General features: G+C 39.6%; 2 protein-coding genes across 3 annotated transcripts; one reads left to right on the top strand and one right to left on the bottom strand.

The window, feature by feature from the left end:
* Positions 1-506: 506 nt before the first annotated feature.
* LOC116258466 (uncharacterized) lies at positions 507-3,968 on the bottom strand. The gene is made up of 7 exons (XM_031635633.2): positions 3,754-3,968; positions 3,614-3,677; positions 2,606-2,743; positions 1,700-1,930; positions 1,132-1,171; positions 960-1,057; positions 507-871 (listed from the first exon to the last, which is right to left on the bottom strand). The coding sequence occupies exons 1-7, from the start codon at positions 3,801-3,803 to the stop codon at positions 854-856; spliced, it is 639 nt and encodes a 212-aa protein (XP_031491493.1). The 5' UTR covers positions 3,804-3,968; the 3' UTR covers positions 507-853.
* A 1,165-nt stretch (positions 3,969-5,133) lies between these two features.
* LOC116259309 (protein WEAK CHLOROPLAST MOVEMENT UNDER BLUE LIGHT 1-like) lies at positions 5,134-10,951 on the top strand. Of its 2 annotated transcripts, XM_031637060.2 has the most exons (4): positions 5,134-5,291; positions 7,623-7,704; positions 7,870-8,590; positions 8,799-10,951. In XM_031637060.2, the coding sequence occupies exons 3-4, from the start codon at positions 7,913-7,915 to the stop codon at positions 10,632-10,634; spliced, it is 2,514 nt and encodes an 837-aa protein (XP_031492920.1). In that variant the 5' UTR covers positions 5,134-5,291; positions 7,623-7,704; positions 7,870-7,912; the 3' UTR covers positions 10,635-10,951. The 2 variants fall into 2 exon arrangements, with proteins under 2 accessions (XP_031492920.1, XP_031492919.1); XM_031637059.2 differs by lacking the exon at positions 7,623-7,704.
* Positions 10,952-14,919: the final 3,968 nt, after the last annotated feature.

Genomic DNA, 14,919 nt, shown 5'->3' with positions numbered 1-14,919 from the left:
CTTGGTTGTTTTGAAACTTGACTATCAAAAACTGACACCAATAAGATCTGTTGCGCACGTGTCTGAAATCATACCGTTAGCATGATGCATGCATAAAATGGTCGAAACGTGGCAATGAAGGGTGCATCTCTTGAGCACTGAATATCCCAGCCAAAGTCATGCCCTGGGAAGTGAGCGCTCGTCGAATATCCTTTTGTCCTTGGACCTTTTTACCGCGAAAGCCACATACAACAAATCTGATGCAGTCGGAGTCTTAAGTTCTATAGAGATGGATGTTTCCTCTACCTAGAGTCACCGTATCCTTCTTTTTTCAGCCATTCATGGCAATTTGTCTCGAGTCCACAGAACTTGTTCAAACAGTCGCCATGTACTATTACTGTACCAGTGTACTTTCCCATTTCTTCGCTTCCATAATTTTTAGTATTTTAAATTTGAAGTTTAAGGTCGACTTTTATAGCCAAGCATGCCTGAGGACCAACTTAGCAGGAAAAAAAAAAATGACGACAGAAACAGAAGCTCACACCAACGGTGAAACTTGAGGCTAATATTCCTGAAAAAGCATATTTTAGTGCATTCCTTGCAGCTTGCCATGAGAAGGGAAAAAAAAAAGAAGGAAAACAATCACGATGAAACATGTGATATCCCACTTAATCCTTCAGCTAAGGAGTAGCAATGACAATAGTACCATCTGGATTGTGCAGCTAGTTTTTGCTAATTCGCGGGTAAATGCAACGAGAGAAAATTTGGAACTTCATTGACAAAATGGTCGTAGCGATTTTCTCGGTCTGTCACAGCTGATCGATAATCCATTTTTCTTCACTGGGTTGTACCTGTCATTCAACTTATTTGTTGCCTACAGAATTTCTGATATCTGCAGAAACAGGATCAACAAGAAATTGATTGAACACTACAGAAAAAAAGAAAAAAGAAAAATCAACGACTACCACCAGAGAACCTACATGTATAGGCATCTCTTCAATGATAATGCCACAACCTTCTTCGATGCTTTTAAGAATCACCACTTCACCTCCAACAACCATATTAATGACAACCCCATCTGCATATCCACATCCTCTCATAAGCTATTCACTGAAACTGATGCAGCAATAAGAAAAGTTGCAAGACTCATACCTGATGGCAAGCAAGTAGATATGCGCCTCAAGTATGTCTCCTGGAAACATTTAGCCGAATTGAGAAGACATTCCATTGACACCGACAGTTTTACGTTTAAACTAGTCACTTCTGTGAAAAAGCTACGTAACGTAACTTCCTCTTTCATTTGCTTATCACTACTTACAGACCAAAATTGCCTAAAAATTAACAAATCACGTTCTCATATGTATAAGAAAAGAAAATTTAATTTACACGTAAGAATAGATTACAACACATATAATCTCAAAAATGCTTCTCCCGTTATACAATTGCTACAACTTCTGCAGTGGAGAGATAGAAGTGGCTTTTTGTAGTAAAAGGTAGCCTTCCTATGAAAAAGGAGCATGGGCTTCTGCTTTACTCATGAACAGGGAAAACCCACTTTCATATGAAAACATGTTGGTTTTGCATGAAGGAATTACAATTCAGACATTTTATTACATACATACCCTTGCTGTATGACAACACACAGTGTTGATTTCTTCAAAAGAACGAAAAATAGAGAATTCTTATTGAAAACAATAGAAAGAGTAATTAGGAGTAGTACCTTCTTTGTTGGTAATTCATAGTTTACCAAAACACGTGCAGAGAATGGGCTTTCTCCAGCTGCAATCAGAGGTAGGCATGCATCTGTTACAACCAAAACAGATGATCTCTGACCTTCAACTTTTGCTTCAACAAGCTCTTCTGGAGCATTGACCTTGTGATTCCAATCAAGAGTTGCTTGACGAAATCTATCGATTGTCAAGGAACGTTCAGATTCTGCCATATCACTGTACTGTAAAAACAAAACACAATCAGGCGTCAGCGATCATCTATGACTTCTTGGAAGAAAGAACCACTAGGGTAAAATAATGCACTTGCATTTATGAGTCTCAAATTGTGCATCACCAATTACAGTCCACAATATTTTAATAGTCTCCAGCACTAGCAGCAAATAAAGCATGTTTATTGCATAAGTTAGAAGATCATTGTTACTGCTCCATTTGATCATGTGTCTCAAGGTAATGATGCTAAACATTACCAAGACGCTGAATTAGAATCTCCATGCAGCAGATACTTTTGACTTTGGTTTCAACACCAAACTAATATCGTTCTAGGAAGTAAAAAATCACGCGCTTCAAAGCTACAGAGCATCAAGAGGAAAGACGAAGAAAAATTAACATCCTTATATGATATTTTGAACAATTAGCCAAAGAATGACAAGCTCACATGACAAAGGAAACTTTAAGACACACATATTTTTCCTACTAATAAATACTACTGGTACTTCCTATAAGTCAATACAAATGTTTAATCTTAATATATGTGGTGGACCACAAGGCATTATAACACACAAACAAGGCGACATATAGATGTAACAGCATGTGCATGTCTAAAAGTATCCTCCATTTCATAGAACACCAAAAAAGATGGTGAAAAAATATTCACACATAACGGAACAAGAAGATACCAATGAGCTCAAGGATATGTATGTCAAATTCGATATGTTAGCACACACTGCATCAAGTTCATCACGAGAACTGCAGCACAATATTACAGGCAAAGAAGATCTTCTGCCGATTACGTCCAACAGGTCAACCAATGTCTCCTGAAAGTAGCAAAAGGATAAGCTAGATGAGCACAGATGTTAAATCATACGCATCCATAGGCAAGAAAGATGCCTGACTATCTACAACTCTACAAAGTTCTCAAACTAAGGAATGAAGGCTTCAAAAGGTAAGTATTGCTGGTAGGCCCAGTGCGGTGCACCCGACCATCTTAAGAATAACCCGATGATTAAATGTTTCTTAACACAGCTCCATTGTTTAGTTCGCACAATAAGACCAGACAAATTGCACAATCGTGTACAAGGTAGTAGTTGATGAAACGAGTGTCCATGTTCAGTACTTTGGACACTAGAAAAACGCCAATGAATCTTGTTAATTCTTATCATTGGAAAAACCAACAGACCTGTTATTCCAGCACATGGCGGACCGCAACCTAAATGGATCAAATCTGCAGTGCTGCATGTTCCCAAACTACCTAGTATTCCCGTTACCAAATTAGCCAACATCATTGAAGTTAACACCCATGACAATATTCTCACATGGAAAGAAAAACACGGTGCTCTTGACCTACAACTACTGAGTGTCCAAATTATAATCAAGTCTAGTAGCTTTAATGTGAGAAATCACTGCTCAACATCTCGCGTCCTTCCATGTCCCAGACAACAACCACCTTAGCACAATTAAGCAATTCATAGAGAACTCGAGTCGGACTCCTAATCAAATATTTATCATACTCTGCTCTTCAGACGTCTAAATGTTATCGAGTAAGAATGCCCAAAGGAAACCCAACTACACATGTACCAGAAGCAACAGTTTCAAGACGTATCGATCATGTCAAAAACCAAATTTATTTTCGACCAATATTGAGATTATTCCATGTCTTGGGAAAAAGGACGATTGAGAGAAATTACCATCTTAAATTGGAGCCTGTCGACGGCGACGTAATACTGACGAATAGCCTCCCCATCTTGGCGCCTACAAGAGAGAGAGAGAGAGAGAGAGAGAGAGAGAGAGAGAGAGGGGCCTGATACGAGAAAGAGGAGCCTGATACCTGAGATGAGAAGACGGTGAGGCTAGGACTTCGCCGGCGTCGATCGCCATCGAACAGCTACCACTCTCTGGCCTTCGACGTTATCGGCTGAAGTCCACGAGCCCCACCAGCATTTCGTGAGCTCTCAGGTCTCAACACGCAGGCTCCGAGTGTGGGCGAGCGGTGGGCTCCAAGGGGGTCGGCGTCTCAAATCTACCTGATGCACAGTTTTTCGCCATCAATCATCAGGTCTGTCAAATGAATGACGCACCCACTCGAGAATGGTCCTAGGCACAGCCACAGTACTCGGTCAGCTTAACCGAGTAAAGTTCTACCAAGTTTTGTCCCTCAAGGGGCTAACCAGAACCAAGTCGGTATAGCCTTTAGCTCAAGCTGACTCTCTAAAGATTTATTTTTATCTCGATTGGTACTATTATCCTTTTGCTGAAGAACCCACCAAGAATCCGAGCCACCTTTTTACGTGAACACCACGACCAATTCAAATATAAAGTTCAACGTTTTGCTTTTGGCAATTAGTTCTTCTATATGCCAAGCATATGCATGTCAAGCAGATGCTCGCCCTGGTACTCGTCAAACATAAAATATGCTCCCTCACAAACCAATCACCAACGTCTCTTTTCAATTTTTATTGAGAGAGAGTCGATAAAATATGAATGCTGAACAAAAAGTTGTTAGATACAAAAGCAAAAGAGAAAAAGAGATTGAATAGACTATATGTTTAATTATAATTTTTTTTACCGTTCGCCCAAAAAAGGGATTTTTTCGAAAATCATAAAGAAATTAAGTCCTTTAAAGAAAAACATGTACTGGAGCATAAAAATGAACATATTCATGAAATTCACGAACCTGTCCTTTTTCATGGTCAACTGTTTTAGCTACCAAGCAACCATTTTTTTTTTTTTTGTCCAACGTATGCAAACCTAACTCAGGTTCATATATCTGAAATTTCATTGCTTTTATGCTAGATTTAGCTCACTTTTTTATACTTATTCTTCAAATAATCCACTTTCTTCTTTATTATTCATATATGTGGAACTTATATAATTGGTTCCAATAACACTGCTTCTGTTATTGGTACCAGATAAGATCTAGGTCTTATTTCCAGCGCAGCTTGGATCTAAAACAAATTAACAAAAAGTACGATAGGTCATAGGGTTCGGATCCGTTTTTGCCAACCCAGATTGAGCGGATGGTGACGTGCAATGGGGAGGCGGGAGAACTCCCTGCGGTATTTACGACAAAAATCGTTAATTATGACCGAAATTAAGCGGGAGGCATAAAAAAAGAGCGAGGCATTACCGTCGTCCACGTTGACAGAGCGATTTTGGTTTAAGTTAATCGAAGACAATAAATAAACAATAAATGAAACGAAGAAGAAAGTCAGATCGTCGCAGCGATTCTGGGACGTTAATAAATTCTGAACCTCCGCTTTCCCCCCTCTCTTGGTCTAATTTGCCATTTCTTTTTGGTTTATTCTTCCGCATGTCGGGTTGTTCCTTGCAGAAATCTTCGACGAGGAACGGTTTCGCTTTCCTCTGGTAAAAATTTCGGGTTATTCCTTCTTTGCCTGCAGTCTTGCTTTTGTGGTTTTTCTCTCTGTCGATGATACCTTCCGATGTAATGACCAAAATGGGAGCTTTTGATTTGCGCACGGATCCAAAAGTCTTCTTTCCTTTTCTTTGTATGCATTTGCTCCGTTGGTTTGTGACGGAAGTTCGATCCGGATTGCGATAGAAGATCCACATTGCAGGATTCTTTCTTCAAATTAGGATTTTAAAATCGAGGAGTTCGACCTTGAGCTTTGTGTTTTCTTGCGAACTTGTGATTGGCACTCGGATGATCAGCATTGTGAGGATAGTCCTTTTTCATGTGCATAAAGCTTTCTGTATCTCTGGAACCTGCAGAAGTTGGTGTCTCTTCCTTTAACTTTCTCGTAGATAGAAGTAAGATGTTTAGGGATTTCGTCCAGCTTCTGGCGGAAAACTTTGATGATCTTCAGGTTTGCTTGTCATTTGGTCTCTCGTTCCATATCTAGGTAACAAAAGTATGGAGCTTTGCATCACATTATGAAGAATTTTGGGTGCTAATGAATGTAGGACGAACGGTTTGTTCCTCCTAATGTTCATAGATTATGGGTTTTTGGAGATGAGAGGCTATCTGTGCGTTTTTCCTTGTGCCATTTGGTTCCTTTGCGTGCTTTGCAATAGTGAATTGGTAAGATGAGCCTTGAAGGTTTAACGAAATTCTTATCGAGATTTAGAAAATTTTGATCCAATCGGAAATGAGGAAGAGGTTTCTTATGTTACAATCAGTCCTCCAGCTAATACTTTTTACTGTCACCAGCCTTCTCTTTTATGTGTTATCCTGGCAGAAACTGTTCTCTTCTGGGTTATTTTGTTTTAGGTTGGTTCTCTCTCACAAATCTCCATCCCTTTGCTGAGCATTTCAAGGGATTTCAGTTTTCCCCAACTTCTTTTGTTAATTTATATATTCTTATAAATTGTAGAAACTAAAAATTTGCTTCGGCTGTTAAAAGCCAAGTTATTGAATTTCTGCCATTTTGCCTAGTTATTTTGCTCATAAGAGATTATGTTAGAAGGTCCGGTAGTGTTTATGAGTTCATGGCTTGAAGCTGGTACCTTTGCAACAGAGTTTCTAGCTTTAATAATATTGTTCCCTCTTGATATCGAGAAGAAACTGAGACTGGCTTATTTCCAATCCTCTGCATGTTTTGATGATAAAAAATACCTTGTAGATGGTAATACTAGCTTCTGCCATGTCCATTGATGGATCCGTATTCAACCTTGTCACCTTACTTGCTATCCATATCTTGGTACGTGAAAGCAATCCAGGAAACTCTGAGCAATAGTTTGATGTTTCTACTATAGGCATCCGACAATGTGATAGACCTGGGGTAAGGCTAGGCAACACTAGAAAACTTCTTTGTACGAACAACCAGACTTTGTTCAATTATAATTTCTGGTAGAATCTATGCTGTAACCAGTATTTAGACAACCCACTTTCCATCAAATTATGAGATTGTCAAAAGTGATGTTTGGGAGTTTCAGCATTTGTTCTACTCATGATGTGTCCCGTGGATGATAATGTTGTCATCTATGTAACAGTGACACAGTCCATTTAAGGAGGCCACCACACCCGTGTCACACCCACACCTGGTGCTAGTGCTGCTCCAACTCACCAAATATAACTGTTACATTTGACAAGTGCTTTCAACTACAGTCATACATCACACAGTAGAATTGGCATGCTCAAGTTTGGTGTTGTTAAGTGAGTCATCTTTTTTGGTCTCATAAACGGTTGTTTTTCACTTATATATATATATATATATATATATATATATATATATAGCCCATCAAAATTGTTCTACTATATCCGCCACTCATTTAATTCCTTTATAAAAATTAAGCTTTGTTCATGACCTGTTATGTAAGAAAAGTTATTGTAGTCACAATGGACAACGGACGTACCTTTTGGATGGCATGTATATGTATGTATATAAGTTCCCGGCGAGCCATAGCAATTGCACCCACTAAGGAAACTAAAAGGATTATAGTAATCAGTTCAAATGGAAGATAAAAATTTATTGATAAATGAATCCCTATCTCTCTGTGTGTGTGTGTGTGTGTGTATATATATAGACCCTGCAGCCAAATTTTTTCAATTTGCCTCACAACAGTCTCCACATCCATATCATATTTGAACATGCCGCTTATGTAACATAGCTTGATAGCCTTGATGCCTTGTTCGCACTGTTGGATTGTTGTCTTGTTATCTTGGCTGCTTACCTTATTCATGATGATAATGGCTCAACTGTTGAAGTATTTTGTACCATTCTGTTTATGCTTCAGGTTTAAGTGTTAGGAATGCTTTTTCACACAATTTATTTCTTAGTTACAAGGAAATGCTGTTTCCTCAGAAGAAAAAGCTTAGGTACAAACATTGCTTTCTTTACTCTATATTTTTACAATTGTCTCTTAGAATTGCCAATTAAAGTATGATGCCCCTAAATAGGAAACCAATTACTGGTTGTCTTCTTTCTATGCCATCAAGTTAGTAGTTAACATGGTGACATCTTGAATTACTTTCAAACTGCAGACGGTGGTAAACTGTTTTCCTTGAAGAGTTCATCGTAAAGGAAATGGAAGAGAAACACACTGAGGAAGAGAGATCTCCAACCAGTGCTTTCATTACCACTTTTTCACCATCTCAAGAATACCCAAGTGATTCTGCTCCTTCAGGCACTCCGTCTCCAGTAACTAATGGTGAAAAAGAGCATGAGGAAGTGACAGTAAAAGAATATGAAGCATCGACTTCAGAAACCACACCTGATGCCATGGTGTTAAGTGATGTTGGAGCTAAGCTGACATCATCGGAAGAACAAACGATGGCTTCAGCTGAGGGCATTGCAGCAGAAAAATCAGAGGTATATGATAGTGTATCTACTCAAGCTTTGGGCAACAATAAACCTGAGGTGTGCAACCATTGGGTGCAACCTGAAGAGGAACGAGATGGGAGTATTGTTGTAACTAGTGTTGATGGAGACACTGATGGGAGACCTATAATCTCGAAAGAGTCAGAAACCATGCAGGATCATTTTGATACAGGGAGCCTACACGAGTTGCCACCCCAAGAAGAGATTTTTGTAAAGCCATCTGAAAGTTCATTAGTCTTCAATCTGTCTGTCAGCAGTCCTAGACAGGTGGAGTCTCACAGGGCTCTTGTTGACACAGCAGCACCTTTTGAATCTGTGAGGGAAGCTGTGACCAAGTTTGGGGAAATTGCTGACTTTAAAGCCCACAAAATGAAGACAATGGAGGTATATGAATCATCATTTTGCTAATTTAATTTGCTTGTTTGCCATGATTTGTGGACTTCTGCTTGAGAGGTCGTTGCTGATTGGTGGTGGCATTTTAATTTTAAACCAAGAGGGAGAGATATCCTAGTTTTTAAATTCCATGTTGTATATACTATGACAATAACTAACTTTTAGATAACTGACAATGGTTTTCGCTTTCATGTGTCAGAGACGGCGGTTTGTGGAGCTTGAACTTGAGAAGGTACAAAAGGGAATTCCAGAATGCAAGAAGGAGCTGGAAATTGCTGAAAATGAAAAGAAACAAGTTCTTCAGGAGCTTGAGAGCACCAAGAGATTCATTGAAGAACTAAAAGTCGGTTTAGAGAAAGCACATACTGAAGAGGAGCAAGCAAAACAAGATTCTCAGTTTGCTCAAATGCGGGTTGAAGAAATTAAACAAGGAATTGCTGATGAAGCTAGCGTTGCTGCCAAAGCTCAGTTGGAGACTGCAAAGGCAAGGCATGAGGCAGCATTAAGCGAGCTGAAGCTAGTGAAGGAAGAAACTGAAGCTCTGAAAAGTGAGTATATTTCGCTGATTGAAGAGAAAGACAAAGCTGTCAAAAAAGCTGAGGATGCAGTATCAGCATCAAAGGAAATAGAAAAGACAGTCGAAGAACTGACCTTAGAATTGATGAGTACAAAAGAATCCCTCGAGTTGGCCCACGCATCCCATTTGGAGGCAGAAGAGTGCAGAGTTTCTGCTGCCTTGGCTAGAAAACAGGAGGACCTCAAGCAGGAAAAGGAAATGAAGGCAGCAGAAGAAGAAACTCAGAAGCTTATAGAACAGCTTTCAGCATCCAAGGATCTCAAGACAAAACTGGAAACAGCATCATCTTTACTGCTTGATTTGAAGGCCGAATTGGCAGCTTATATGGAGGCTAAACTGGATTCTGAAACATCTGGTGCTGAAGAAGAAAAGATCCTCACAGCTGAGCTAGAAGAGGCAAAGAATGCTCAAAGAGCTACACTTATTGCTCTCTCTTCAACCACAAAGGAGCTTGAAGATGTGAGGGCTCAAATAGAAAAATCAAGGAAGGAAGTGGAGTGCCTGAGAATTGCGGCAATATCACTCCAGTCAGAGCTGGAAGAAGAAAAGTCTACACTTACCTCAATGAGGCAGAGGGAGGGAATAGCAAATGTGACAGTTTCAGCTCTTGAAGCAGAACTAACCAAGACATGGTCAGAGGTTGAAGCAGTTCGAACAAGTGAAAAAGAAACAAGAGAGAAAATGGTGGAATTACCCAGGGCACTTCAAGAAGCTGCTCAAGAAGCAGATCAGGCCAAATTATCTGCCGTGTCAGCACGGGAAGACCTATGCAAGGCCAAGGAAGAAGCAGAGTTGGTCAAGGCTGGTGCAAGTACAGTAGAAAGCCGGCTTCGTGCAGCAACAAAAGAGATAGAGGCAGCCAAGGCTTCAGAGAAGCTAGCACTAGCAGCAATCAATGCACTTCATGAGAGCGAAATGGCTTCAAGAATGTTGAATGAGAATGAGCCATCTGGGGTGACTCTATCCTTGGAGCAGTACTATGAACTCAGCAAGAAAGCACATGAGGCAGAGGAGGTTGCTAATGCCAGGGTGGCAGCTGCCATGTTGGAAATAGATGCAGCCAAGGAGGCTGAGATGAGAAGCTTGAAGAATTTGGAGGCAGCAAGCAAAGAGCTGAGTGCAAAAAGGGAGGCATTAGCGGTGGAAAAGGTGAAAGCAGAACATGCCAAAGAAGGAAAATTAGGTGTGGAACAGGAATTAAGGAACTGGAGGGCAGAGCACGAGCAGAGAAGGAAGGCAAATGAGTCTGCTTCTGGGGTTGTAAATCTTGCAGTAGGCAGCCCAAGGAAAAGTACTGAGGAGAGCCAACCTATGCATAACCATGACAAAAATCAAGATTCCAAAGCGTTTTCACTTGAAAATAATGCAGAAAATGTGATCCCTGACCCCAATGCAAAAAAGAAGAAAAAATCTTTGTTCCCTAAGATTATCATGTTATTGGCCAGGAAAAGGAGGTAACCTACTGAGGCAGTTGTAACCTTGTTGTAAATTAATTGTCTTTGCATTTCTGCTTCTCTTGCCCTTCCCCCTCACGGTGTAGAAAATAATTTCCCGTCCTGAATTTTCTTAGGTATTGTTATTTTTCTTTTTATGTAATCAACCACTACTCATGTGCGTCACTGTTTGAATTGTCTTCTACTTGTAAGTAATAATCTGGTTGAAATGATTTTCTGTCATTCGTAAGCATCACAGTCTGGAGTATATTTTTCTTGTAAAAAATAAATGGGATGATCCAGTATCAATAAAATGTTTACGATTTACAATAGTACAGTTTATATCACAAGCAAACCACCATATGCTTTCTTGTTTTGTGCTTTCTTGGTTCATGCCTCATATGTATGTGTGGATTGTATATGTACTGAATTGGCATGTGGCATTACAGCAATTGTATTGGAGATTCTGGTATTTGAAATTGACGGAGACCTCCATTACAGAGCTTCATCATTGTGGAAGCGTCATATTAGTGGCATGGTCATGATTCAGGCCACCTAGTTTTTTTCTGGCAGAATTGCTGGTTTCTGGAGACCGAAGCTGCACTATTGATCCCTTAATGCTCTTGCTAAAATTTCGCCTTGAGGGAAAACCTATGTATAAGTTTTGCTTTTCTTTTGTGGGGGCATGCTTTTCTATGATTTTTCACCCCCAAAACGTCATTTTGGGGTGGGGGCAGATATCTAGAAACTAGGGAACCATCGGTAGCAGGGGTCTTAGGCTTTTAGCATTCTACAGTAGTGTTTGAACAGAAATCCACAAGAGGCTCTGATTTAGCATCGGAGGTGGAAGACCACAACACTGGTGGTTACCTCAATCGACAGTGAAGGGCCTGTGAATGCAACCCATTGGATTAGTGAGATGTTGTAGGGCCTGCAAAGGTCAGTAACAGTGGAAGGTATGTGAACAGTGACATCTTTTGAAGAGATTGAATGTGCATCGCTGGCCTGCAGGTCCATGAAAATGCAATAGTGCTATTTATATGGATGAAGCTGCTGGATGGGATTGGGCATAAGTGAAAGGGTAGTTTGCTGCAAAGGTATTCTTCCTTTTACTTAAGCTACATATCTTTCAACGTATTCTGCCCTTAATGAAAAGCCAGCATTGAAATGATTCATATTATGGAACCAAGTGGGTAAAGGGCCTCCAATGCTTCCCAATAGAACTTTTAATCTTTATTTGGCAAAGGTATGCAATTACGAAGCAACCTACCTGTAGCCAACCTATCTGCTCCTGAAATTTTTGAGGAAAAATGACGAGTTTCTTGGAAAGAAGGCATGTTTTTTTTTTGTCAGTTCCCTAGGTGGTGATGGCTACAAGTGTTAGTTATGCTACGCACTGCTATCCTACTCCAGCTTGTTCCAATCATTTGATTTTGTGTCAAGTTTTTATCGAAAAAAAGAGTGCATCTTCATGCTCTTTGCTATACCATATATGGAATTAGGGTTATGTGTGGTCTGCCTGTTGATGGTAACTTGGAATTAGACTACCCTTTACCTTTTAAGTTTCAACTACTGCATGTTTTCAATATTATCTGTTCGACGGCCACGGTGCATCTCACTGGCAAATCGGCCACAAATAAGCAATCATCCTATGTTTCCCTTGCCCCGATCTTCTTCCCTCTCTCTCATTCGCCCTTCTTCCTCTCCTTCTTCCCTTGTTCGATTCCTGTTTCTGTTTCCGTTTGCTTCTGTCGTGGGTGACCAAATAAAAAAATGGAGGGGAAATATGAAAATAAATCATTTTTTTTTAAACAGAGAAAAGTTGTTGTCTTTAGTAAACTTTGGATTGTATCATCTTCACTTATTATGACAATCCATATTATCCATTTTTTAATTTGTTTTTCCAATCTTTCATTATTAATGTCAATCAGTGTCAAATTTGGTTATTATGTGGGCAAAGTTTATAAAGATTTTTTTTCCCTCCTTTACAAAGCAAAAACTGATTGGTAGGATTGTATATACTAATAAAAATATGGTTATATAATTGGAATACTTGAAAGCAAAGGAGAAGATGATAAAAGGGTATCCTTGTTGTCATGTATCTATTGGGATGCAATTTTCATCAAACCCGAATGAGCTAAACAAAGCTGAATTTGGACGACTTCTGTACTTTGTTTGGCTCGTTGAAGAGCCTAACCCCATTTGGCATGTAGAGATCAACTTATTAACGATTGAAGCTGCAATAATTAACAGGCAATTTCTCTCAATTTACTCTTCTTGAGATCAACACTCTTTTGCGCTGCTTATCTTGACTTAGCATAAATAGACTAATCACTCGAAATGTGATCTACGGAATTGATTCGCTGCACGAGTTAACATAGAACTGAGGTGAAACATTGCAAGGGAATAAAGGGAGCACATGATTAACTAATTTGGTTTGCAAACTTATGTTCGCCTGGTGATGAGTATGATTTAGGAAAATCACGAAGTTTATCAAAACCATAGTGAATGTCGACGCAAGCAGTAGCAGGTGTCAAATATGAAAAATGCTTCTCTGTAAAGCAGGAAATCCATGTAAATATGGTCGGGTAGAATAAGAGCTGTCAAAACGAAATCAAATCAATGATGGAAATTTCGTTACTTCTGTGTCCCCTGAAAGTCTATTTGCTATACATTTTTTTATTCTTTGGCATATAGAAAATTTCCTATATCTTGCTACTGACTTCTTTAAAATATTTCTAATGATGAGATTTGTGCCCCATAAATGCAAAAATGAATATGATTATGCCCGCTGAATGTGCATTCATCTTACACCAAAGCTAAGTTGCACGACATGCCAACTTAGCGAATACGCACAATGCAGTGGTCGGAATTAGGAAACACCATTTTCTCAGAGTAAGGAATGTGACTTAGCCCATGTTTCACTGCACAATGATGCTCCTAATTGAGTTTACACCCATGATGGTGCATTTGCATTTCAAAACCGAGCGTTTGATTGCTTTTCTACAGTGACGAAAAAGGCTACCCTGGCAATTAAACCTGGTTTGGCCTTAAAGTTGCAGATGGGTTTAGGTTAAAGGCAACCGTATACATGAAAAATCAGGTCGGAAGAAACCCATTGCTTGAATGAGGAGAAGGGCAAAGCCCACCAGAGATTTACTGGATAATACCAATTTCTGCCTCTTGATGGAACAGATGCCTCTCGATGTAGCATGACCTAATTAACTTAGGGACTTAGTCTGACCAAGATCCTGGCTGAGTTCACAAATCAAGTAAACTCGTGTACACTACCCAACCGACAACAAAGTTGAGAAAGACTTTTACATCGCCGCACCTATCGACCCTGGCCTGGTGTTGATAGCGTGCCGCATTTCATCACATCTAATGTTGTTCCTCCGCAGAAGTTCGGGCCCGATGGAAGTCAGCCATGTCCCACGGAGAGAGGGAGACGAAAATGGGCCTTCGGCGGAACGGAAAAAGGAATCATGCAAACAGGAGTCGACCCTTGGTTACCCAGACCCAGCAGAAGACGCTCGGCCAGAGCTGTCCTGGCCCGAGCACAGCCCTACTGGAGCTAGGTACCCAACAGTTACCCACTACTACGAAAGATCGTGTGGCATGGATCTCATTACTTATTTACTTAAAATAAAAATCTTAAATTACTGAATCTGAATTACACGCACACATTCTTATAGACGTCAAAGATGGGGGGCTATAATTTTTTGAAACAACAGTTACATTTTCTCTTGAAAAGTATGACTTCCAAGATTATTTTACGGGAGTGCAGAAATGACGTGCAGTTTGATTTTTCTTGAACTCAATGTGCAATTATGTAACATTGGTCTTTAATGCCAAACTATAGTTTCAAAATTTTAACAAGAGCCGATTTAAATTTTTTATATAGAATAAACTAAAATTTATATACAAATTTTTGAATTTTTAAAAATTTGAAGGGGGTGCTTCCGACCTTTGAGAATAAAACATTACAGCGGTGTGTTTTGGTCGCCAAACATTTTAGGGCCTCTGTTTGGATGACATGCCCTCCAAACCTGGTTATGAGTTTGGATGCCAATACAAAAACCAGGTTTTTTCTTTGCAAACATGGTTTTCGTTTGGATGGCAAAAACTTGGATTTTAAGGGTGTCTCTCAAACCAATTTCTGTTGAATATTGAGTACAGTTAATTATTAACAGTTAAACAAATAACAAGAATACATCACATACATGGACTAGTAGATATGGTAAAGAAACACTAAACTGTAAGTTACAAAGTTTTACTTTGTGAGCGAGTAGTGGAGGCCTCTCCTGAGT

The sequence above is a fragment of the Nymphaea colorata genome, chromosome 8 (assembly GCF_008831285.2).
Source record: "Nymphaea colorata isolate Beijing-Zhang1983 chromosome 8, ASM883128v2, whole genome shotgun sequence".
Lineage (NCBI taxonomy): Eukaryota > Viridiplantae > Streptophyta > Magnoliopsida > Nymphaeales > Nymphaeaceae > Nymphaea > Nymphaea colorata.
The sequence above is the reverse complement of the archived record's forward strand: the minus strand, read 5'-3'. Positions and strand labels throughout refer to the sequence as shown.

Bases quoted from the DNA above. Each gene is read 5' to 3' on its own strand.
- LOC116259309 (XM_031637059.2), top strand. From the start codon at position 7,913: ATGGAAGAGAAACACACTGAGGAAGAGAGATCTCCAACCAGTGCTTTC. The intron at 8,591-8,798 runs GTATATGAATCA...TTCATGTGTCAG, and splicing joins ACAAAATGAAGACAATGGAG to AGACGGCGGTTTGTGGAGCT.
- LOC116258466 (XM_031635633.2), bottom strand. From the start codon at position 3,803: ATGGCGATCGACGCCGGCGAAGTCCTAGCCTCACCGTCTTCTCATCTC. The intron at 2,744-3,613 runs GTAATTTCTCTC...TGCTACTTTCAG, and splicing joins ACAGGCTCCAATTTAAGATG to GAGACATTGGTTGACCTGTT. The intron at 1,058-1,131 runs GTATGAGTCTTG...GTGGATATGCAG, and splicing joins ATCTACTTGCTTGCCATCAG to ATGGGGTTGTCATTAATATG.